Here is a 26,904-nt window from a genome sequence, read left to right as displayed (position 1 = left end):
ATCTCTTCAGATTTGTCAGATTTCCAATGTTGACCTTCATATAAATAATTTATTGACAGTGATTGAAGGCAAATAGATTTGCGCTTATGTTTCCATGAACCGAATACATAATTAGTGTTGTTACATGTCTGTTGTAGATTTTTTTGCCGATGTAATACTAAGGGAGAAAATATTGACCTCAAAGTGACAAATGTTTGTTTACAATTGTGCACTTGCATGAATATTATCACTTGTCTATGATCTGTTTATAACTCTTGAGAGGAAGCGCAGATGGGTGTCAGGTAAGATTACCTGCACTGATCAGGACTGTCCTTGACAATATGCAAATGTATCAATCAAGGACGGGCGTATATCGGGCAGACTAGTATCGACAGTATTCACTTACATGTAGCAAGAACGGGACTGGTACTTCTGAAACTCTGTAGAACAATCGCCTCCCTCTCGGTGTTATTGCCAACATGATTGGTATATCGTTTGTGGTATTTGCTGGAATTTATGTCACTTTAGGAGAATATGAACTATCAGGTGAGTGTTTAGCAATTGAATTTACCAGTGAATGCATCCCCATATTTAACCATGCAATTTAGAGAGGAAACGTTTGGTTGAAACTATCGCAATACCCACCTTGATTCATTTCGTATATGGGGCGATCGGGTAGCCAAGTGGGTAAAGCGTTCGCGCGTCATGCCGAAGATTCGTGTTCGATTCCCGACATGTGTATAATGTGTGAAGCCCATTTCTGGTGGTCCCCGCCGTGATATTGCTGGAATATTGCTAAAAGCGGCGTAAATCCATACTCACTCACTCATTTGGTGTGGCTTCTCTTTCATGCTCTTTTAAAATTTGTCCCAAAAGATTGAATAGTTGGCTTGTGATGCATGATGTATTACTATACGCTGTATGAATAATAATTTTTATATTTTTTCCCCCCAAAATAGTAAGCCCAACACGTTTTTTGGCCTACGTTCATGCATACATGTCTTAGTTATCATACTTTAAAGTGAGTGAGTTAATGTTTAAAGTCACATCGGCAGTATTTCAGCCATATCGTGACTTTAACAAGTTATTCATTTATATTATATATTAAAAACTGTCATCGAAGGACAGTACAACAACTAGCAATATATCACAGATTATAATCTTAAAACTAGTTTTAGAACAATACAAATATCAGATTATGACAGATAACATACAATAAAAACAGGCTATATGTCACCAATAACTAAAGTAAGGCCACCATACCAGGGACCATGAGGACTTACAGTACCTTTGCTGCCTGCATGGTTCCCCAGTAGGATTTACACAACCCCTCCAGTCCTTGGCGACTGTTGATGAGATTAGCCGAAAATTAAAATATACAAATATTCTGCGTTTAAAAACAGTGATAGATAAATTACTTTGAGTGAAGTGGTCTTACATATCCTCTCAGGGGAAAAATAATGTTACACTACTTTAACCCCCTTTGAGGATATAGACACTTACAATCTCAGTTCATTTAAATAACCCATCTGTAAATATAGATTTATAAGTGTCATAAGTGTTTCGTAATTGATTGTATTCTTGTTTATAAATAAGAGTATTTGTATCATATTTCTTAAGTCTAGTTAATGTGAGGTCTACATTTGGCCTTACCATTTGCCCTGGAGGCGATGACAACAGTTGTAAGGGAGCTATTTCCAGAAAGTTAATTTTAGCAGCAGAAACAACAGATTTAATTCTTATTCCAAGTGGTGGAACAATAGATGTTTTCTTATTGTAATATTTTTGTAAAAAATGATTAAATACGCAATTAAAAGCTGGGTTTGACTGATTAGAATATAATTTAGTGGTGTATTGTAAAGATAGTTTCAGATGGCGTTGTTTAAGAGAAGGTTCATCCGCTTCTACATACAGACTTTGAATCGGAGAAGTTCTAAAGGCTCCAAGGCCCTGATGATGGATCGTATCTATTTTTTTAAATTACTTTTGCCGGCTCCACCATAGACGATGGAGCCATAATCGAGTTTTGAACGGATCAGTGACCTGTACAAGTGTAAGGGAGTTGTTTGATCCCCTCCCCACTTTGAATTGGAAACTACTTTCAATAAATCAAGTCCCTTCAGGCATTTTGTTTTGAGGAAATTAATATGCATATGGAAAGTTAAATGGCTATTGAAAATAAGGCCCAAGAACTTGGCCTCCTTTGCAACTTTGATAGGGGTGCCATTTAAAAAAAGTGATGGGTCCTTATGCGGCTTTTATTTTCTGCAGAAATGGATACATTTATTTTTTGATTTGGAAAATTTGAACCCGTTTTCAAGGGACCATTTATGAATTTTATTGAGACTGATTTGTAACTGCCTCTCTATTGTATGCATATTTTTCCACGACAAGAAACAGTAAAATCATCCACGAAAAGCGATCCATCTCCTGAATCGCTTAATACCTTTGAAAGACTGTATATTTTTATACTGAATAAGGTGACAGACAATATACTGCCTTGCGGGACACCCTGATCCTGGTGATAATGATCAGACAGGGTAGAACCCACGCGGACCTGAAATTGTCTGTCAGTTAAAAACTTGGATACAAATTGAGGCAAACGGTCTCGCAATCCAAAATCATGTAAATCCTGTAAAATCCCGTGTTTCCGCGTTGTGTCATACGCTTTTTCTGAATCGAAAAAGATGGACACTGCTTGCTGGTTATTAATTATTGCATTTTTTACAAATGACTCTAATCGAGCTAAATGGTCAACAGTACTTCGATTCTTTCGAAAGCCACACTGAATATTTGTAATTAAATTATTTCATTCCAAGTACCATGTTAATCTATTGCTGACCATGCGTTCCATGGTTTTGCAAACGCAACTGGTCAATGAAATGGGTCTATAATTTGAGGGATCACTGTGATCCCGTCCAAGTTTCGGTATGGGTACAACTATGGCATCACGCCAGGAAGAAGGAAACTTGTCCAAATATCATCAAAAATTAACAAAAGGGTTTCTAAACACGTTCTGGTAAATATTTCATGAGTTGATAGTGTATATTATCAGCTCCTGTAGCATATCGTGAGCTTGTTCAAGAGCAGTATGAAGTTAATGGTTCGAAAATATTTCATTATAATCTTCCCCATTATCTGATTTAAAATTTATAGTTTTCTTTTCCAGCTGTTTTTGAATTTTTTTGGAATTGAGGGTCATAATTTGAGGAAGAAGAATGTTTTGCTAACGTTTATTTGCAATATCCAGTTTATTTGTTAATAGTTCATCCCCATTCTGAAGATGATGAATGCTAGATTTAGAACCATTACCTTTAATTCTCTGTATCATGTTCCAAACCTTGGACATGGGCGTTCGTGAGTTTATTTTGGAAACGTAATGTTGCCAAGATTGGCGTTTATTTTGTTTAAACGTACGCCTGGCTTTAGCATTTAAGATTTTATATTTATTCAATTATGGACCATGGGATGGCAGCGGAAAAAGTGCTCAGCTTTTTTCCGTGCCTTCCTCGCTTGCTTGCAGTCATTGTTAAACCATGGTTTATGGATGTGTGGATTTGTAGAGGACTTAGGAATACATTCATCGGCTATTTTGTTTAATTCATCCGAAAATAATTGTACAGGATCAGAAGTGTCAAGAAACAGATAAGGTTTTAATTGATTGGATGCAAGCATTTCAAACAAAGGCCAGTTGGCCTTAGTGAAGTTCCATCTTGTTGAAGGAGGAACATCTGAAGGTGAGACAGGTTTTTAAATAGTTGCAAATGATATCATACTTTAAATATGGTCTATGTACTGAGTTGCTATCTGTTAATACATAAATGTGTGTAATTACATTAATTACACAAAGAAGGGCATTACGCTCTTGATTAACATCAACGCATTGTATAGCAAGTGAGTCGTGCAGACCAATCCTGGATGACTGTATGTTGATAGTATGCGAGAACTAATTATGCCTATCAAAAGTGTGGAATAGATGAGATAGATAAGATGCATATGCATTCCCTTTCTTTCCTAAAAATAGCAATATTATAGGATCGTGGGGCATGAGTTTCCTAAAGTGAAGTGTATGTCTAGAGTTGCGTCCCTAGGATCCGCCGGTTCTAGGTTTTAATCACAGCTTATGGTCAGTCAGCATCATTCCCGTGAATAGCATCTACGACCTACCCCATAAATGCTTCGAACATTAATACCTTCGAGGGGAGAACAATCCAAATAGGGTCAACTGAAACACCATCAAGGAAGTTATATTCATAGAAATAAAAGCTACAAACTCGTCTCAAACTCGTACGCTTCCGTCTTTATCATAGGCATGATTTAAAAAATCATTATCACATTGTGAATTCCTTAAAATGAGTACAATCAGTTCATTCGTTGTGTCCGTTGTTATCAGAATATTGTTTAAAGGAGTATTACTATCGAGTTCGATGTCCTACTCTGCTTCAGAATGTCAACTCCATCTTGTTTCATCATGAAACCAATCCCAGCCACTTTATGACATATTAGGGCGGGACGGTTGACACACTAAGTGTCTTTTCTATGTGAAACTGAATGCATTATAAAATATGAAGTTATTAGTTGCTATAAAAAAATTGGCATTAACTGGTTTGAAGTGGTTACTTTATACCTTCATCTGTTGACGCGACAAAGCAGTAAAGATAAAATAAGGAATATCATACCATCTTATATCGTAAACTCATCTTTGTCTCAGACATGCCGTTTGCTAAAGTGTGCGTTGTATCAATGAAGCAAGTTATTTATTTGCAATAATCTTGGACGCGACGTTAAACCCCATTTCACCTCACCTAATGCATGTATTCACGGTAAGGTGCTTTTGTTTAGAACTTTCCCCATAACACTTTTGTTATGAAACATACTCTCTGCATATTTACAAATATTTACGGCTACAGGGGTAAAGATCCGGTTGTGTTATATGTGTAACATAGCCTTTGTTGTATTTGTAATATAGCCTCAAGACTCCAGTCCTCTACATGCGGGACGGGAGCTGAATAATAATGAACCATTGTGTAAATATGTATCACATGCCCCGCGTGTCTATCCACACACGTTCCCCATCGCCATGAGGCATATTAATACTTAACAACTAATTTGAAGCAATACTTTTGCTTTTCAAAATAGTACCAATTTAAAGTCCACATTATATTTGTTCAGGAAGAGTAATCATGTAAGTGTTTTGGAGGGCGTTTTAAGTTTCAATAGGTAACATAGTAAGAATATTAACCTGGAGGTGGTCAAATAACAATATATCACAGACAAGCATGAATATGTAGATGGATTATACATATGGATATCATTCAGTTTAGTTGATGGTTTGTATATGTGGATGATATTCAGACAGTTTGTAGATGGATAGTTTACATGTATACTATAGAAAATTTATTTATGTTTTGTCTAAATCGATAATATTTATATTGTGGATGGACTGTATAAATAAATAATATTTAGTTTGTAGATGGCCTATATATAATATTTGTAGCTGGCGTGTATACATGGATAGTATTCAGACAGTGTGAGGATTGATTGAATACATGGATAGTATTTTGGGGTTCCTCAAGAACAAAGACCATAACATCATGTGGGAAGCCACCAAAGTCATATTGGAAGCCACCAACAACTGGCAACAAAGAAAACTACAAGAAACCATTGACATCAGGAGACATCAGCCAGCCATGAACCGTGACCAGGGAACCTATCTGCCCAGGACTATTGCTTTGAGTATGGTTTTACGCCGCTTTTAGCAATATTCCAGCAATATCACGGCGGGGGACACCAAAAATGGGCTTCACACATTGTACCCATGTCGGGAATCGAACCCGGCGTGACGAGCGAACGCATTGCTGTTACCTATCATTGCTCATTACCCCATGTCTCCCGTTTGTGCATTGCCCATTGCCTACTACCAATCAGTGAAATGTAAGTTCTGGCTTCCAGTTTTTCATATATATATATATATATATATACTGACGTCCAATAGAAACTTTACCAACTGAAAATATAAATTTCAGACAAAGTATACATTTTTTTCGATAAAGCCTAACTAAAACACATAACCTAAGTACAACAATAGTGTATGCAGAAAATATTAATCGTCTGTTTCATGTTTGCGAGATAACACGCGAAAAAGTGAAAAACACGTGCACCACGGACAACTTCAAATGCACGTGCGAGTAAGGGTATAAAACGATTGCAAAGGCAAGTCAGACATCCACAGTGATAAAAAAAACACAAAATAATGCCACGACTCACAGTCGAACAACGTGAACGAGCCTTGGGTATGGTACAGATAGGAGCCACCCACGCCCATATTGCACGAACCTTCGGTTGCTCCCGTGTTGCCGTTACCAACTTGATGCAACGTTACAGACAGACAGGGCGGACCGCTGACAGGCCAAGAACAGGCAGACACAGGGTGTCCACGCCCCATGATGACCGGTACTTGCGTACCTAGCACCTCCTAAATCGCTTCCTGACAGTGACGTCATCGGCGACAAATGCCTTAGGTCACAGGGTTAGTCGACAGACAGTGGCAAGGAGACTCAGGGCTCACGGAATCAGGCCTTTTAGACCATACAGAGGACAGCTATTGACAGCGCAACATCGTCGTCTGCAATTGAGATGGGCCCGGACTGTACGACGTTGGCAACGACGTGACTGGCAGAGGTTTTCTTCACTGACGAAAGTCGATTCTGTATGTTTAGGGCTGACGGAAGACAACGTGTTTACCGCCGAAGGGGTGAACGAACGGCGGCGTGTTGCGTGCAGGAGGTCGTTCCATATGGTGGAGGGAGTGTCATGGTGTGGGGGAGGGATCTGTGGGCAGGAGAGGACACCGCTGGTCATCGTTGAAGGAAACTTGACAGCTCAACGCTACATGGATAACATTCTTCGTCCAGTTGTCCTTCCATTTCTCCAACAGCAGTCACGTGGTGTCATTTATCAGCATGACAACGCTAAAGCCTATACAGCCAGAATTGTCACTAACTTCCTGGCAGCCAACAACGTCAACGCCCTGCCGTGGCCTGCACGCTCACCCGACATGTCCCCCATAGAACACCTCTGGGACTTGATGGATCGTCGTGTTCGACAACGACCACACTCTCCAGCCAACCGGCAAGAACTGATCTTGACCGTCCAAGAAGGATGGCGTCAAATCCCACGTGACCTCATCAGACGACTGACTTTTTCTGTGCGTCGAAGAGTTTTTGCGTGTATTGAGGCATTTGGTGGTCACACACGCTAATAATGACATGTTATTGAACGTGAGCGAGTGTTTATGTACTCTGCCTATTGTCCATGATTCTGAAAGCTCGAGTTTTGTACCACACCCAACTTTGGGGGGCTCTGACGTCATTCTCGGTCGCGGTATGATTGTCATTTTCAGTGTTGATTATGTTGATATATTGATCTTCTCAAATCACTTTACTTCATGCATGTATGTTTTGATGTTTTTGAGCAAGAGTGATTTCAAACTCTGGTAAAGTTTCTTTTGGACGTCAGTTTACATACGGGTGAGGTGAAATGGGGTTTAACGTCGCGTCCAAATTTATATACATACGCCCATGTAAACTTGATGTTAGAAGTTAGTGTCTATGCACATGGTTTTCTGATGGGCAATTACTACTCAAAAATATTATTTATCTGTATTAAAAGTGTTTCAGTGTATCCATTGTGTTTATAATGTGGTGGGTGTTTCTGCTACGCGCTACTTTCACTTTGCGGGTTTGGGATTGACATGCACCAAGTACCAAGTACAGCATGGCACAAGTATTTTTACTTGTGGTTAAAGAAGCTCGATGTACTTTTTTTTATTATTACACAAAACACAAACAAACACCCGAGAGAATAAACAGGAGTTTATAAGTCAGGCACCGAATCAATTAATATTTAAAGGTAATTATAGATATTCATGGATATATGAATGGAGAACATATGTATTGAAAATGTAAATGATTTATAAATAATGATTAAAAAAGTCGTACACCAAAGTGTTGAAGTTACCTACGTAAATACTTCGAGTTATCCTAGGTTCGACACAAGCGACATACACCGATTGGTATGAGAATCAATAACACGAAACATATGTGACATCGAACGACGAGGAAATAACATTGTTTGAATAAATGTCGACAAACAGAGAAGCGAGATCGACTAAAAGAGTACATTTGTGCTGGAAGTACGTTTGGGACTGAAAACAGACTTCGGGACAACCGTAACTTCCAATACATCAGATTCGACACATCAGAGGTTGAAGAATGGTGAATAAAGACGGAACACACAGGGACAATGCTCTGCCTTCGAGACAACCGTAATTTCGAGACTTCAAAGTTCGACACAACGGTGTTTGACTGTATATAGCGCGATCATATTCTGCATACGACAATTTGCAAGCGATTGTTAAGTAATCGCATTTCATTCATTGCCCTAGTAGGCATATACACACGATACAGTATATGTTAACTATTCAGACGTAAATCTACTGCTATTTACTTGTCGTGATGTTGTATTTGGTTAAAACCACAGAGAATTTATACATGCTTAATGACTCTGTAACGATGGCTCAAGTGCTAGGAATTAAAGGGAGCAGTTCAAATTTGAACTATGCATACAATTTCAGACTGACAAAAAACACAACATGATATAATGACAAGAACGCTGGCTTTCTAACAGTCAGCTTTCGATCAATGTTGAGCAATGTGTCTACATTTCACAACTTTTGAGGTACAATCAAGCTTGCTCTTTCAACGAAAATTTCAAAGAGGTTTACAAGACTGTGTTTGATCAAGGTAACAACATTCAAGACCTAAGTAAAACTTTTCAAAAGTTTTACAGCACTTGCGATATGTATGCATCATTGTACTGCAAGTATATTGTTCAACATTGAATATTGCAAATGCACGGTGGCCCATATGAGACATGGAGATTGTTTTTCAATATTTTGATATCTCACTTACTGTTATCGTAACCTTTGGCAAATTAACACATGGGCCACCGTACAGATGTCCTAGATCACATGTAGTTGTCCTGACCCCGGGATCAGGAAAGTGATCTTAGCTCAAATTTTGCTTAGCACGAATTTTGTCTTTAGTTTTGAAGATTTTGCTAAGTTAAGATTCGGCCTTAGACTGGATCATGAAACGGTCTTAGCAACATCTTAGCTAAGTGTAAGTCTAAGACCGTCGTCGTAGGGACGCGCGCACGTTATCCGTACTACGGTAATCACGGGAACTCTTCAGGGATGGGAGATGCGAAAGTCGGATTGTTTGTAAACACAGCTGTCGCGTGTCGTCTGCTCTAGCTGTCAAACATGGATGACAAGAAACGAAAGGTAAACTCGGCTAAGGAAGTACAGGTGGTTTTGGTAGAGGAGGTGTCGACAAGGGAGGGTACTCTGTTTTGATGTCAGCGGATGGGACAAGGAAAGAGCAAGTTATGGGAGGAGATTCTCAACATCCTAAACGTGCAAGTAAAAACACTGAGTTACTGCAATTATTCAGTTCGAACTTTGCTGGTGACATTTTTATCCACATTCTACCTCTGTAAAGAAATATACTGTCCTTATGGTCGACGAAAGGATAATTTGCTTTCATATTTTAGGTAAGATTTCCGCCCGTAACCCAGGTAACTTGCCAATATGTTAATATATGTTAATATGTGTGTGATATGTACTTGGGCTGGGACGGGTAACTCGGGTACTCTGGTCGGAGGGGTACTGAGTAGGACCCGGTTACCTACAGGACTACCCGGACCCGTGGTTAGCCAAAAAATATCTAGAACTCTATGGTTACACGACAAGTCACAAATCTTCGCATTTCTTTCTGACTATGCACCCATTCCTTCTGATTATTCATATGGTTGAATAAAGATATAACGTAAGTCAACTTCAGTGTATGCGTGACCAGATCGTTTAATACATGTATCTAAATACGTTTTGCAAGTGATGTGGTAAAAACAATTTCCCAATCGGACATTTTGTATCTCTTGAGACCTACGTATACAGTGGGTACCCGGGGAGGGTCGGGTAATATGGGGATGGGTAAATGGGTAGTAAATTTGGACTCGTCCCAGCCCTAATATGTACAGCTGATGTATATGGGACTACAGCAGTGGAGCTACCATGTCTGTGCACACTCTCGAAGCTTCCGCCATGTTTAACAATAGAATAGTGAATGAACTACACGCCTCGGTCCCGTTCCACAAAGTGATCTTAGCGCTAAGTCGATCGTAACTCCCATTCTTTAACACTGACTTACGACTATCGTAGCGCTAAGATCGCTTTGTGGAACAGGCCCCTGGACAAATACCAGTATCTAACTTCCATATTCACTGACCGAAGTATAAACAAGATGCAATCATATATAAATGGCAGGTAAATACCACAACCTGTGGGTGAGCTACTAACACTATGTACAGCCTTACATGTATCTACCAAACAGTAGACACGAAATATGAACTTTACGACATAGGGTTTCCGTACCGCCAGTAACATGTCCTACCTTCCGTGATGAGGTCAAGGTTACTATACATCCCTGGTGAGTCCCACCGAGCTGTGTGAAGATACGGCAAATCTCACCAGAGCGTCATTTTATATGAAACAGAACTTCTAAAAAGATGGTACTTTTTGTTGCCCTGTCTGGCGGTCGGCATTAAGGGGATAAAATACGGACTGGTCAGCTCGGAGTATACTGTGTCTGAGTGGGGTATCCATATTAAACTGCTGCATGGTATCTCTCTGGGCTAGCACTATAAAGTCCCGACCAGCGGCAGTGAACCCAATTCTTCCAATTCTTTTGGGTTTTGGTGACTGGCGCATATTACCCAGGGACCCAGCATTTTATTATCTAGGGGGATGGGACCGGTCACTAGTACAATCCACATTCAGTAAACGAAGAAGTCAAACAATTTAATTGCAGTCTCTTCGTGCATGCACGTTGCTGCATAAGTGAATTATCATTAAACACCACCTTACCTCACCTCACCTCACCTCGTCAGTGCCAAATCCCACTACTTTAAATCAACATAAGTTGTTGTCGGAGAAGTTGAGTTTGGCGACAAGTTGTACATGTTCAATGTTGGAAGAGTGAGTGAGTGAGTATGGTTTCACGCCGCTTTTAGCAATATTCCAGCAATGTCACGGTACCAGAAATGGGCTTCACACATCGTACCCATGGCGGGAATCGAACCATGGTCTTCGGCGCGACGAGCGAACGCTTTTACTACTAGGCTACCCGACCGCCCCAATGTTGGAAGAGAACATTGTGGGATTCAACGTCTTTTTTCAGTTTCTCTCAATGACGAGTATATGAGTGATTGCTTCTCTTCGGTCACGATGATTCCACTCCCGCTGAGCATCCTCATCTTAATTGTGACGCAGGGGGATATGCTCACCCCAAACACTGGGTAAAATACATTTCTGATGGATGTGTCAAGTTTATATAACACAATGTGTCTGTCCAGGTCGATGCATCCAATTCTTCCATTTCCATCCACCACTAGACCATACCTCAGTGTGGCACGTGAACCAGCAGCATCGGACATGGTGCCTGGATAACACGCAATACGTTCTCCATCCTCCCATACCTGTGTGCAGATGCTTCTGTGGGTGTCACAGAATACCACTCGTATGGACCAGGAGCCAGGCTGCTGGTAAACCCAGCTGCTATTGAGCACGTGGCTTTCTTCAGAAACTCCCATCTCTAACAGAGGTACTCCCAACAAGCGGTACGGCTCCCTCGCTTCAACCACTGTGTGAGTCTCCCAGTACTGGGAGCTTAGAGAAGCGGGCGTAGGAGGGGCTTGCGTCAAGGTGACGCGTTGTGTGACGCATGCACCCTCGTGCAACACGTAAAACCGAACATCTTGTGATGTCGCAGGTTGACCGTGCATGCTCACTCGGCCGTAGTACTTGTTTATCCGGTCGTTATCCATGTCATGTTGACGACCTGGAAATTATAAAAGTTGTAATAAATAAAAAGCGGCAAAACATTTTCCGTAATCAAAACGGTGATGTATCAAAACGGTCAAAATAGTTTCCATTATCATAAGAATGTTAGCAAGTATTCAATCGAATACGGTCGTTGTTGATCATCACCTGGATCATTGTCTTAGTTACGTGATTGTTTTAGAGTGAGTGAGTGAGTTGGGTTTAACGCCGCTTTTAACAGTATTCCAGTTATATCATGACGTGTCAGCTTAATGTGGGATGAAAGCCCGAATTTATGCATGTCTCAGACGTTTACCTCTTCGGTGAAACCCAAGAGCACGGATATGGTGCTGACAAAACTAGAAAAATAATTGAGGCGAACCTGGATTCGAACCCACAATCATTGGTTTCTGGCGTGTCCAAGGGACGCAACTCTGGACAGCGTATCGGTCGTGAAACAGACTGTTCTGCGCCTTATTTCACAGAATAAAAAAATCGTATGTTTATTCACTTACAGATCACATAAAGCGGATGTCGATTTAACTCGTCTGTAATGACATACACAGCATCCTTTTCCAGCAAGTAGGTGGGATCAAGTCGGGCTGCAACAACAAACATGATGTAAGGACATCTTTACACGTGGCTTTGGTTGGGTTTGTTGTTTAATGCCGCGCTCAGCAATATTCCAGCTATATGACGGCGGTCTGTAAATAATCGAGTCTGGACCAGACAATCCAATGATTGATAGAATGATTTGTTTGTCTGTTGCTTAACGTCGCACTCAGCAATATTCCAGCTATATGACGGTGGTCTGTAAATAATCGAGTCTGGACCAGACAATCCAGTGATTAATATCATGAACCGTGTAAACGCAAATATATATCTACTGTTGCAGGTGATGGGATACGATTATTATAAATAGAATTATGGAAATAGGGCATGTATTGTGACTCAGTAAAACTTAAAATGGACAATTTGTCTTTTTATCATTTGGAACATATATCACATCATATCAACACAAAACACATCTTCCTGACATTTTACCTGTTGTAACTATTAGGTTACCAGATGGTTCGTTTGTTTGGTGTAAATAATCGAGTTTGGACCAGACAATCCAGTGATTGATAGAATGAATTGTTTGTTTGTTAGTTGTTTAACGCCGCACTCGGCAATATTCCAGCTATAGGACCTCGGTCTGTAAATAATCGAGTCTGGACCAGACGATCCAGTGATTGATGTCATGAGCATCGATCCACGCAATTGGGATACGATGACATGCATCAACCAAGTCAGCGAGCCTGACCACCCGATCCCGGTAGTCGCCTCTTACGACAAGCTCCCATGTGGACCTACTTGTTATGTATGTGTTGTCTTCCTTAAGTCGGTCCATCATGTTCAGTTACGGTGACATTCAATCAACGAAGCCTCCGAGGCTGACCAACCGATCCATAAATTAACCTCTTTCAACAAGTATGTGGACCCACAAAGTCACTTCAGTGTGTCATAGATGCTACGTACCTTTCCTTCTCTCGAATCCCACTGTAAGCCGCTTTTTTACACTTTTCAAGGCATGATAGCTTCGGCTCTGTTTGTCAGATTTGGCCAGCCGGTCAAGACTCCGAACACTACCGACACCGGAACCACTCTTGAAACAGCGGCTTCTATTGCTGTCCAGGGAAAACCCACCTAGGGAAACAGACTCAAGCATCCTTGTGAGGTCGTCCTCTGTCTGGAAAACATACATATTACAGACAAGACATATGGTCGTTGGTGCGATTTCCAATACTTGAAAATATAAATTATTATTGTTATTTGTCCTGAATTTAAAGCGACAAAACCGTTTACATGTTCATAAGAAATATCAATTGTATTGATTCCGACCATATCAGGTTTTTATGCATCATTATCAAACAGGTGTTCGCGAAATGGTGAGCGTATCCTGCCCCCACCGATGTCACAAACACATGCAAAGGCAAGCTAATTGGTCACCTGAAAACGATACGGGAACATTTGGTTCCAGAAAAATTAAGGAATTGCATCGGACATGATTTTTGTCAATAATGCATCAAATTTGTAAATGTCCCCAAAATGTCTGCTGAAAACGTGTTGTGCAAAAAGACCAAATGGTCCCCCACCCTCCCAAACGCTTATTAAAAGGTCGCTTCCTAACATAAACAGACCCAGAAATTTATTTTTTTAAGGCTAGTTCTCAGAGTTTGTAGTTTGTCCTGCTTGAATAAGACAAACATGTTAACCATGTTTACATATTTTGTAGCAAACTTGGAACATAGAGAACCGGTTCAGAATTATAGTGCTCAAATGCTACTCGTCAGTGAGTACTACCGTCAAGGTTTTTACTTCTTCTCAGCACAATGTAGGCGTTTCTGGCTAGCCCACTAACATAAATATCAAAGGCTGCATAAATGCGACATTCAGCTAAAGTCACTATAGCTTTTGCTTATATTTCAAGATGCATTAATATTCCACGTGCCCAATACGTCCATTTAAAAAATGACAAGTTGGCATTTTTCGGGTATAATTCTGACAGGATTTCCCTCGTTCGACTGAACGGAAAGATAAACAAAATTTTAAATCGCACAAACCTTTTCAGAACCTGTGATACATTTAAGAATGGACTTTCACTGTGTGTGTTCATTGGAGTATTAACTGAATGAACGTCGGAGCTTGCGACTGTTGATCTATACACAATTCCTCATACAAGTAACTTCATGTTTACACTGACAGCCATACAACAACCAGCTGTATCGCAGCCAATGTTTACCTTTCTTAGGGCTTCATTTTCAGTTTTCAGTTTTTGTAGGTCTGTAAATGAAATAAGTAAAAGTTGCATATTTGAATTGTATGCATATATGCACATGACACACGAAGCAATTTGCGTCAGGCAACATCAGTCGGGAGACACTATAAGGTGTGCGACTTAACTGTCCCACGCATATTAATCCTCAAACGTTCCAGCCATTTTGGTCACCTTTCTAAACCAAATGGGGGAGAGAGATTTGGTTGCTTGGTTGGTTGGTTGTTTAACGCCACACTCAGCAATATTCCAGCTATATGACGGCTGTCTGTAAATAAACGTGTCTGGACCAGACAATCCAGTGATTAATATCATGAGCATCGATCCACGCAATTGAGATCGATGACATGCTTCAACCAAGTCAGCAAGACTGACCACCCGATCCCGTTAGTCGCCTTTAATGATAAATACTGTTTATGGTTGGTTGGTTGTTTTGCTGTTTAAAGCCGCACTCAGCAATATTCAAGCTATATGACGGCGATCTGTAAATAATCGAGTCTGGACCACACAATCCAGTGACTAATATCACGTGTTGGTTGGTTGGTTGGTTGGTTGGTTGGTTGGTTTATTGTTTAACGCCGCACTCAGCAATATTCCAGCTATATGACGGCGGTCTGTAAATAAACGTGTCTGGACCAGACAATCCAGTGATTAATATCATAAGCATCGATCCACGCAATTGGGATCGATTACATGCATCAACCAAGTCAGCGAGTCTGACCACCCGATCCCGTTAGTCGCCTTTTACGACAAGCATAGTCACCTTTTATGGCAAGCATGGGTTGCTGAAGACCTATTCTACCCCGGAATCTTCACGGGTCCTGGGCATCGTTCCACGCAAATGGGATCGACGACATGCATCAACCAAGTCAGCGAGCCTGACCACCCTATCCCGTGAGTCGCCTTTTACGACAAGCATAGTCGCCTTTTACGGCAAGCATGGGTTGCTGAAGACCTATTCTACCCCGGATCTTCACGGGTCTACTGATTATGGGAATTTTCTTGTGACAATAATGAGAAAAAAGGATTACCTTCCTCAAGAACATGCATGGTTTTCATAACGTCTTCGTTGGGCACATCAGTGACGTTTCCAGAATCCTGACAAAAATGAAAATAAAACGGACAATTTCAATATTACCAAAACGAGTCATTACATTTTCAGTGGCGCATTTATAAAATTGTCATCACTATTTTGCCTTTAACGTCTTATGGAATCTGTTTTGGCAGATATTTGAAATTGATTGACGTTTTGAATTCCAAATTGTTAAATTTTACTAAAATTGTTTCACCTGTGCAAATGTTTGTCTTTCAAGACCCCGGTCCATAGCTTCACTTTGCTGACTTGGTGTTTTTACCCCGTCTAGGGAAGTGCAAAGAAGGCATAATGGTATTAGTACCATTTTTTAAACTCCTACTCTAAATAAAATAAACTCTGGCGCCAAATATTATTTTCGGGATCTAAACAAATGCGTCCAATTTAGCCAAATGAATCAATGTAATAGAAGTAAAGATTTGCACTGGCTGACGCAACAAATACTACGCATTTGGTAGAAAATATCGGTCGAGTTATCAGCTACGAGGAATGTGAAAACCTTCAACACAGGCGATACAGCCATATTTAAAGTGACCTTTTTGCCTAAAATATATATATTAAACATTTGATGTGAAGGAACAAAAAAATATCTTTGCTGCATTTATACATCACACTAACTGAACTAGAAAACTGAATGATATACATCATATGATGTATTATCGTATTTTTCCTGGATGACGTACTTATCTTCAGCTAAAGATTCTAGTGAGGGTTTATCAAATCACCTGAGACGAAGATCCACGACCTGTCACAATTGTCCAGCAAAGGACAGTCTAGACAATTGGTCACTACATTCTTAATCCCGCCGACTTGACCCCCATCTGCTAGTCTCCTTTTCCATGTATCAAGTGTCATCACGAAGGAGCATATTTCCATCCTTCTGGGTAAAGAATGTGGTATGAATGTATGAGTATATGTTGTTTAATGTGGCATACAATGCTATTCCAGTTATATCACAGCCCTGGCAAATAATCGACATTGGGCCAAATAAAATATTATCAGTCACGTGAGTGGGTGAGTTTGGTTTTACGCCGCTTTTAGCAATATTCCAGCAATATCATGGCGGGGGACACCAGAAATGAGCTTAACACATTGTACCCATGTCGGGAATCGAACCCGGGTCCTCGGCGTGACGAGATAACACCTGTACCACTAGGCTACCAGACCACCCCTCATCAGTCACGGATAGCTTAAGTAATGTCATTTAAACAAACAATCAGGCCGCACCCCCCTCATTTGTAACACTACATCTCCACTTTAATAGAGTTCATTATTTAGGACGAAAATGTGCTATTGGTATATTCTGAATTCACGTAACTCAGGTTCACGTTACCTTCGAAGGTCATATCCTATATATGTTCAGATTTTAAATATTTTCAATTATATGATTTACATTTATGTACTTTACAGTAAACTACGGTTATAACGAACACATAGGTACCTCTTATTTGAGTTCGTAATAACCGTAGTTCGTTATAAGCATATATACAGCATGTATACAGCAAATGGCCGTGACTAAAAAATAAGTTCGTTTTATCGGTCAGTTCGTTATAATGTAGTCTACTGAACTTGGTTTGAAGAGGCCAGGCGATATTACAAAACAAATGGGACCAATAAAATAACATTAAGCAACCAACATTCTCTCCCCATACTGAAAATATAGTGGTCCATTCCTAGCTGCATTCGTGGATATCGAACGAACATTTTTCAATACATGTGTTGTCATTGTGCGATTCTTGAAGGTAACGGGTAGTGAAAGATGCTTGGTTCATTACCTGGCTATCTGTGTCTGCTCCTCCGTCTCTGTGATCAAAACTGTTGGCCGCGATCTCTCAAGTCTTCTAGCAACCTCTCGCATCAAAACCTTGCCTCCGGTGGACGGTGTCGTCCTTACAGTGACGTGTCGCTTGTCAATGTTCTCAGTGAGGACACGGAATTGTTCCAGAGTAAGGAGCCACAAACTGCAGTCCTCCTCCACCGTAGAAACAGATGCAGTTACGGAGACTGACAACAGAAATGCTCTAATAAGATTCTTTCTTTTGACCTCCATTAAGCTGAGGGAACCAGCAACGCACAGACCTGATGTCCTTTTCCGTATGTTTGAAAGCGCCGCCTTGAACTCTTTCTCGGTCTCTAGTTCCCTTTCTGTCAGAACACCGAACACAGCACTGAACTGTTCACTTGTGAAATTACGAACACCCTGAATGAGTCCCTTTGTCAGGGAAAGATTGTACTGCTGTGCGGCCCGTTGCCTGAAACCTGTAGAGTCTTGACATGCTTCGCGACCCACGATAGAAATCACTGAAGGTGGATGACCTTCTACCAGGAGAAAGATGTCAAGCACAACATCATCTGATCTGGTAGCCGTTTCTATGTTTGCACTCACTGATAAGTTATTTGAAACATATGCAAGACCTCTGTCAGAAAGCTCTTCAAGTCGTTTGAACAGGCATATTTCATGATGATGTTGACGTATTCTTGGTGGGTACACAACCAAGGAATCTGAAAATACAGAAATACATGTAATGCTGTACATTACAGGTTTACAAACATATATACAAATTTAAAATATTGATCTAGAAGTATGTTTACACTTAGCTTGTGAAATGAAGTTTCTCTAGAAGATTAAGACTTCATGTTCCTGTTTCATTGTAAAACCTTCCCAGTTTGCTTGAGAAACTGTCACTTTGATGAGGGTAACTCGCGTTAATAAACGAAAAGATAATCAAAAGACATGCAATTTTTAACAAAATAATCTTGCAGACTGCATTATTCCGATATTCAATTAAAATGTGATAATAAATTATTTGTGTTGACAAGAAAGTCAAAGATCACGATCAGTGTAAATTGTTTATTCAAAGCTTTCGGCCATTGTAGCCTTGCCAGTTAACACTAAGCCGAGGCGAAAAGAAAGTACGTGATCTCGTCTACCAGTTGTCGGGGTTCCATATATAGAGGCATCGGTGGCTGAGTGAGTTAGGTCGCGGAATCTGTGTGCTGGCGATTAGGTGCCTTTCTTTAAGGAAGTGGGTTCGAATCCCAAATGGTACTCGGTCAAAAGGGGACTATAACTTGGACTTTACTAAGAAAGTGCAATACCAAAAATAACATAAGTTACATTTGACCACTTTGTTTGTTCACGGAGAAAGTTGTCGAAATCCAGCGAACATATGAGGCAGCCACGTCTATCTGTCACAGTGTCATAATAGACTCTCACTGCAAGTTCTAAACACAGTCGTGACTTTGTTCATCGAGGACAAAATAAAAGGTGCAAAAGTATGAACAAATGTTTGACACACGTTAGAATTTAATTACTGACCTTTATGTACGTAATCTTCAATGTCTTCAATGCTGTTTTCTATCTGTTTTATATTTGGAGGGCACTGATCGAAGGAAACTATGTTGACCTCATGCCTTTGTGTTTTCGTGACAGGATCTATCAGCATCAAGGATACAGAACGTGAATGCATGAAACAAGGTTACATGTAACATTTTGTATTCAGAAACTCAAATGGTTGGACAGATCATGTCCTTCTAAAAGCTACACCGTTTGTGAAAGTATTGTTTTTGCTCTTTAAATAAATATCAAAATACAAAATGAACAAACACGAATTTGGAAGGAAGAGGTCAATAAAAAAACTACCTTTCAAACACACCGCATTTCCTGACTGCATCGCTGACGAAACAAGATGGTATATCTTCACTGAACAAACACAATAATTGAACACAAAATATGCATGTAACAAATCTTCTCTCCTACAAAATAACTGATTATGAAATGGGGGAAAATGTTTTCTTCATTTGTTTGGTTGACGGGTGTCTACACAATTCGATGTTCACATAAAAACAACTTTTAAAATAAAAATCACGTCCACCCATCATCAAAATACAACATTGTAATTGGCATGTAAGAAGATACAAGAGGAGTATGTTCAACTCACTGTACTTGAAGCCCCCTGAAACGCCTACACCAATCCTTCTTATCTATCCTGCACACAGATCCTCTATCGTCAATTTGATATGCTTCAGGACCCTCCTTGTCGTAGAAAACAATCCCTTCGACTGCTGCCACTGCTACTTCCAAGACGTACGATTCACCTCTGCCATTGACTGGATGAAAATCTACAGCTATCAAGTCTTGTGGCTCAACAAAGACGATACCACGCTCGTTTTTGAGAAGAACTAGCAGTTCAGATCGTACCTTTCTTATAAGACCTTCACGGAAACCAGTATGCAATGATTCGGGGTATTCGAATCCTTTTACAAGCAAAGCCTTTGAGCTGTAGGTACAGTACTGTACATCTATCTCATCCACCCCTAAGTAGAAAGATCCCCCACCATCTATTTTCGAAAACGAGGTCACGTAATATTTTAATTTTAAGTTTTCCCAAATGTACTGAATAAACTCAGAAACCCTGCTAACATCCAAAAGTTCACTGAATGAAGATTGAAAACATTTAGCCTGGATACAGCGACTTTCATCTATGTCCTCGATGTCTATACCACGAAGGATTGGTTTAATAGACCCAAAGGTCTGACTTGACGCCAGCATATACTGTATGGTCGTAACTGAAGGATCAACGATACTATTGTCCAGGGGAGTCTTTGTTTTGAAGTCCACTGTCACGACCAGTGTGGACGGGGATACAACAACAGCCACAAACTGATAGTTGTCATTTAAGCATGGAAGCCAATTCTTTTTGTATGTTAGGACAAACAAGCAGCCATCTTCTATCATGTCATTGAGTCTTGCATCAACAAGTTCATGGAAATGATCCAAATTTCTGTCTTTCTTATCTAAATCAGTTATGTGTACAAGTATTGCCCCTCCCTTGCTGTTCCTAAGCGCTGAGACATATCTCTTCAATTTCAGCGTGAACTGATCTCTTTCCTTTTTCCACTGGTCTTTTGAAGTTTTTACTGTGCAGTTTGCCTTTGGTGTACTGCCCTTCCTTGGTTTATTGATAAGAGATGCAACGACATCTATCGTGAGGAAGTTGTCTTCTTGAATGAGTATTTGTTGTTTGTTTCGTATGAGTTCTTTACAAATGTAACAACCTGTTGGTCAGAGAAAGATGAGCAATTAAATAAAACAGAATGCAAAGTTTGTTTGTTTGCTTGTTCATTTGTTTGTTGTTTAACGCCGCACACAGCAATTTTCCAGCTATAAAACGGTAGTCTATAAATTATCGAGTCTGGACCAGACAATTCGGTGAATGACATCATAAGCATCGATTCAGGCACTTGGGATACGATGACATGCTCCAACTTAGTCAGCGAGCCTGGCCAGCTAATTGGTGGCCTCTTACTACAAGCATTGTCGCCTTTTACGGCAAGCATGGGTTACTGAATACATATTCTAAGATTTCCAACACGGAGTACCTACTATAACTTTTTTTTAAATGAAACATAAAAAAACCGACAAAACCCTTTCCATGTTACATTGAACATTTCCAACTATATCATAAGCATGTGTTTTAGAATCACTATCAGACAGACTCAAATTAAGTCTGACAATACAATAATATGAATATTTATTTATCCTGCATACAAGGGTATTATTATGACTTTTTTCTCATTTCTCATTGTAAACGTTTTGGTAAAAAATAGCCAGTCTCTGAAGATTTCATCAGGTGAATACATTTATAATAATCTGTATAATATGGATGTAGATATAGGTTTCTGAGCTTGGAGTAGCGTTCATATATCATCATCACATAGTATTCGACTTCTACAAACTTCTCATTTTACTTTAAACAGAATTCACAATATCTTTCATCATGAGGAATATCATTGTGTCTTCCAATCTCAACATGTAATCCAAAATTATTACATCTAAATTTTGATAAATGCCACTAAAATATCGGGGTATGTTTATGGTCAGATAAGATTCAGTATTGAAAAGTGGTGTATGTTGTTTATATTAGTTCACTTTGATGATCTTTCCAAGGATGAGTGCCAGTCTTGAAATAAATTGTCGGAAAGCCGTTTAGTGAGTGAGTGAGTTGGGTTTAACGCCGCTTTTAACTGTATTCCAGTTATATCGCGGCGTGTCAGCTTAATGTGGGAGGAAAGCCCGAAGTGATGCAGGTCTCAGACGTTTACCACTTCGGTGAAACCCACGAGCACGGGTATGGTGCTGATAAACCTAGAAACATAATCGGGGTGAACCGGGATTCGAACCCAAAATCATAGGTTTCTGGCGTGCTCAAGGGACGCAACTCTGTACAGCGAATCGCGTCGCTTTAGACAACTGGCCCACCCGTGCCCCCGGAAAGCCTTTTAAGGCTTAAGACATCACTGACGGATTCCCAAGTCGCACTTCATCATGTAACCCGGTTAGTGTTCTTATAAGTGTTGATAGATTAGAATACATAGATACAAGTAATTAATAAAAGTTGCATTTAAGACTTACTCTCCTCAAACTCCATAAAACTTCATGATTAACTCTGTCAAATGCCCTTGAAAAGTCAACAAAGATGCTGTAAAATCTACACTTTGTTTCGGAGAGGTATTTTTGTCCAGCTGCCTGTAACGTGAAAAGCTGATCAGGAGTTGAATTTCAGGGTCTAAAACCAGCTTGATATTCGTGTATGATGTAATTAATGTCACACCAGGATTGTAGTCTTTTAACCAGAATATATGTCAGAACGTTCAATATGCCCCTGTAATCATCAGTGATAGTGAGTGAGTGAGCGAGTGAGCGAACCGGGATTCTAACCCACAGTCACAGGTTTCTGGCGTGTCCAAGGGACGCAACTCTGCACAACGAATCGCGGCGCCTTAGACGGCTGGGCCACCCGTGCCCCCTCATCAGTGATATCCAGGTCCACTGATGTGTGAATAGGACATATACTTCTTCCCCGTTGTTGCGGAAAAGTTCCAGTATCAGGTTTCCCATTGAAGAGCTTAGTAAGTAAGGGTGTAATAAGATCCTTTGTAGTTAAAAATTCATTATCAATTCCACTTGTCCCGGGTGACTTGTTATAGCTCCAATATCAAAATATCTTCGGGGACACGGGTGGCCCAGTGGTCTAAGGCGCCGCAATACGCTGTGCAGAGTTGCGTCCCTTGGGCACGCCAGAAACCTATGATTGTGGGTTCGAATTTGTGGGTTTGAAATATTTGTTTATCCTGATACGCTGTTCTCTTTTAAGGTTTTCTTAAAACTTTACGTAGTTGTCTGAAAATATTCACAGTGTGATTACACGCCCTGTGAGCTCGCAAAGCAGCATATGTCCTATTTTTCAAATCAACAAATAGTGATGATACCAGGTGTTCACGCCGACACATGGAACATAAGATACAAATCCAAACACCTCAGACTTGTATTTTGGTCCCTGGTGAGGTGACCTAGGGTTTAAGGTCGCGTCCAAGATTATTGCAGTTATAAAGCGTGTGTGTGTGTTGTGTGTATGTGTGTGTGTGTGTGTGTGTGTGTGTGGGGGGGGGGGGGGGGGGTGCGGCTGCTTGTACTGGTCCGGACTGATGCCGATTTTTTAGATACCATGCCGCAGTTTAACATGAATACCCCACTCAGACACAGTATACTGACTCCGAGCCGACCAGTCCTTGTTTTAGCCCCCTAATGCCGAGCGCCAGACAGGGTAACAACAGGTACCATCTTTAAACGTCTTTTGGTATGACGTGGCCGGGGATCGAACCCCGGACCTTCCGCTCCCCGGGCGGACGCCCTACCACTAGACCACGGAGGCGGTCTGGTCACTGATGTGTCAAATGTGGTAATGTCAATCCATATCTCAACCATGAAACGTTTCCAAAGCTTTATTATGATGGCCTTGTAAGTAAAGCAAAAGTATTGAATCATGTTATAAGTTTAGTATATATTTTGAATCATCATATCTGTCTGCAATATTCAACGATTACTACTCACAGTCGTCATGGGTGCCCTCCATTCTTTCTTTCGCAAGACATTGTGTACACACCTGTGCTGTAAAGTGAAAATACAAGAACCACATTGCATGGATCACCATTTGATATTCTGGGTTTAACAGAAACAAGAAGATTATAGTGAAAGATCCTCGACCCTCATGGATTCCCTAAATAATGTACACAAAGAAAAATATTAAGCACACCCCTATTTCTGAACCATGACAAATGGAGAAAATCATGGCATGGGATGACTGACCACAACAGCTGGGCGATACCAATGTCATTGGATAGAACAGACATTTGACAACAAATAAAGAAGATATTGGTGAGTTGAACTTGTGATTGAAATTTACTGACAAAAACATCACGGTAACACAGGTACTGTTTATGACCGTAGACAGTACCTAAAAATATTATGGAGCTGCGGGATTAAGTAAACGAAGTACGTTTGATGTCTCATGTGAAAATGTTCCTTAAAGTCTCTAAAACCCACGAGCACGGGTATGGTGCTGACAAACCTAGAAACACAATCGGGGCGTACCGGGATTCGAACCCACAATCAGAGGTTTCTGGTGTGTCCAAGGGACGCAACTCAGTACAGCGTATTGCGGCACCTTAGACGACTGGGTCACCCGTGCCCCACAAGTGTTGGAGGTGGGTGGGGGCTTGAGATTTTTTAAGGTTTTACTGAAAAACAAATTGTTCGCTGGAGACGATGGATGTCCTCACAATAAATGAAAACGTTTAAATTGTTTGACAGAACACAACTTCAACAGAAACAATAGATAATAGTGACTGATCCTAGACCCTCATGGATCCCCAAATGAAATAATAAACGAAACCCAGAGGTAGTAGAAGAATTGGGTTCACTGCTTCTGTCCGTAGTATACAGCGGGGATCAAGGGGTGGGGTGGGGGTATACACCAAGAATGGGCTTCACACGGTGTACTCACGTTGAGAATCGAACCAGGATTTTGTGCGGGTCAGTGCTAGCTACATGTCTACCCATCTGCTGATTGAACAGTGACCCATTCTTGCCGTAACAGGTGACTATGCTTGTCGTAAGAGGCGACAAACGGGATCGGATGGTCGATTTGGTTGATGCATGTCATCGATCCCAATTACGTGGATAGGATTGATATCAATCACTGAATTGTCTGGTCCAGACTCGATTATTTACAGACTGCCGTCATATAGCTGGAATATTGTGCGGCGTTAAACAACAATCAAACAAACAAACAAAAAGTCATAACTGCACTTGTACACCTCTCTTTACAATTTAGACCGATCCGAGAACGGAGGCGCACTTACTGTCAATGCATCAGTGGTTTTATGGCAGTTGCGTGTACTTAAATAGAACAGCGGTGTATTGTCCTGGACATTCAACAAACTGACATAGTTGGCGTCTAGTTTCATCATCCCAAGTCGCGAAGCATAACATGGTGACGACAGTAGTATTTTCTTGTTGTAATGAGACGCCGAGATAGGAAACAAGAATGTTTCCCCGGGATATTGTTTAGGACTTGATCGCGAGATCTGAAAACATCTCCATCCGTGACATTTCATGAATATTTGTTTAAGATTATTTGAAAATCGTTAATACAGTTAATGCTTGGAATCAGTATACATGACTTTGTAATCATGTTATGTTTATCCGTGATGTAATGTCGTCGCTACGATCAATTTAATCAGCACTTGGTGGTTAAGGCATTCCACAAAAGTTCGGAGCGCCCCCGTGATCTTTTCCTGAAGGGAACCTATCCAAGCGGGGACTTATCGGGTATACTGTGTCTGGGCGGAATATCAATTTTAAGCTGAGGCATTGTGCAGTCATCTGTTAAAATATGTTAGCATGTGGTGGACACCAATATATTCTCACCATGAATGATCGTCAAATTCAGCAATGATGGTGTATATGTATTCTCTGCATCGTCGGCGAGAACACGTTTGAAATCGCTGCCGTGGTGTTGATCATCTCGGCCATATCTCGGCTACTTCATCTTCGTTTCATCCGTGCTTCTTGTTGTTTACCAAGCTTGCTCAGAAACCGGTTTGTCATTGTCGTATACGAACAGTTATCCAATGATCTAGCCGATCAATTAAACTGGTTTTACATTCGGGTTTCGGGTTAAGGCTCGCTGATGTTTTCTTTACATTAAGGTATTTAATCCGTACGTGTTGATATTTTTACCGCACGCTCCGTCCCTTGAATTACGTACATGTGCACTTCATATTGTTGCTGTCTCCTGAGTAAAGGACCCGTGAAGATCCGGGGGTAGAATAGGTCTTCAGCAACCCACGCATGCCGTAAAAGGCTACTATGCTTGTCGTAAAAGGCGACTAACGGGATCGGGTGGTCAGGCTCGCTGACTTGGTTGATGCATGTCATTGGTCCCAATTGCGTGGATCGATGCTCATGATGTCAATCACTGTATTGTCTGGTCTAGACTCGATTATTTACAGACCGCCGTCATATAGCTGGAATATTGTGCAGCGTTAACAACAAACCAACCAACCAACCTGAGTAAGTGTTTCAGCATACCACACGGGTTGTGCAAATGAGCACTCTGGTCGGAGTGACGTCTTTGCAACCAGAACTTAACGAAAGGAAATCCCCAAGCTAAATGTTTATGTCCAAGAGCGTATTAGTTGTGCCCTAAGAAGGCCCTCAGAGGGCGATGACGGAAGACAAAACTCAGGGCTGAAGGGATGAAGGGTTGAAGACAGCAGCCATGTTTCTTGTTAGGGGTTGAAACAGGTCAAAACGGTACAGAACGCCCACAGGGACCGAGTGACCAGTGTTTCCGGTGCGGAGACCCGCCCTGTCCATTACACATAGACAGGAAATCGGACGGCGATTCTTCATCATCGAAGGACGTTCTTATTGAGGCGACGGCCATGGCCAACCCCGCGACTAGCACTACAATCAGTCCGACTCAGCTCGTTTCCGATAAGTACTGGAAAACTTGGAGAACAGAGAAACATCTCACTAGAACGCTCCCTGCGCATGCGCACCGGACACGTGGCCAAGCCGCTGTACTCGGAATTCTCTCATTGTCGCGCCATCCAAGCCATCATATCCAAACATTTTCTCGGATTACAATCTTCAGACTTTTAATTATCACATCTAAAATATTTTTAAACTGTTTGTACTGTTATCTAATTAAATCATGTAATATTTGC

General features: G+C 40.8%; 1 protein-coding gene across 1 annotated transcript; it reads right to left on the bottom strand.

Moving 5' to 3' along the window:
- Nucleotides 1-9,918: 9,918 nt before the first annotated feature.
- LOC139447374 (uncharacterized) lies at nucleotides 9,919-25,732 on the bottom strand. Its single transcript, XM_071228690.1, has 13 exons — nucleotides 25,601-25,732; nucleotides 23,723-23,779; nucleotides 19,770-20,886; nucleotides 19,472-19,504; nucleotides 19,148-19,264; nucleotides 17,604-18,330; nucleotides 16,554-16,708; nucleotides 16,025-16,095; nucleotides 15,767-15,833; nucleotides 14,703-14,743; nucleotides 13,439-13,649; nucleotides 12,436-12,522; nucleotides 9,919-11,939 (listed from the first exon to the last, which is right to left on the bottom strand). The coding sequence occupies exons 4-13, from the start codon at nucleotides 19,500-19,502 to the stop codon at nucleotides 11,263-11,265; spliced, it is 2,184 nt and encodes a 727-aa protein (XP_071084791.1). The 5' UTR covers nucleotides 19,503-19,504; nucleotides 19,770-20,886; nucleotides 23,723-23,779; nucleotides 25,601-25,732; the 3' UTR covers nucleotides 9,919-11,262.
- Between the last annotated feature and the right edge of the window lie 1,172 nt (nucleotides 25,733-26,904).

The sequence above is a fragment of the Haliotis cracherodii genome, unplaced genomic scaffold (genome assembly GCF_022045235.1).
Source record: "Haliotis cracherodii isolate W230 unplaced genomic scaffold, xgHalCrac1.p SCAF_7, whole genome shotgun sequence".
In the NCBI taxonomy this organism is placed as follows: domain Eukaryota; kingdom Metazoa; phylum Mollusca; class Gastropoda; order Lepetellida; family Haliotidae; genus Haliotis; species Haliotis cracherodii.
The sequence above is the reverse complement of the archived record's forward strand: the minus strand, read 5'-3'. Positions and strand labels throughout refer to the sequence as shown.

Excerpts from the sequence above, each read along its gene's own strand:
- LOC139447374 (XM_071228690.1), bottom strand. The coding sequence starts at position 19,502 with ATGCAGTCAGGAAATGCGGTGTGTTTGAAAG. Across the intron at positions 13,650-14,702 it reads AAAATGAAGCCCTAAGAAAG|ACAGAGGACGACCTCACAAG; the intron begins GTAAACATTGGC and ends TATGTTTTCCAG. Across the intron at positions 11,940-12,435 it reads ACATCCGCTTTATGTGATCT|GTCGTCAACATGACATGGAT; the intron begins GTAAGTGAATAA and ends TATAATTTCCAG.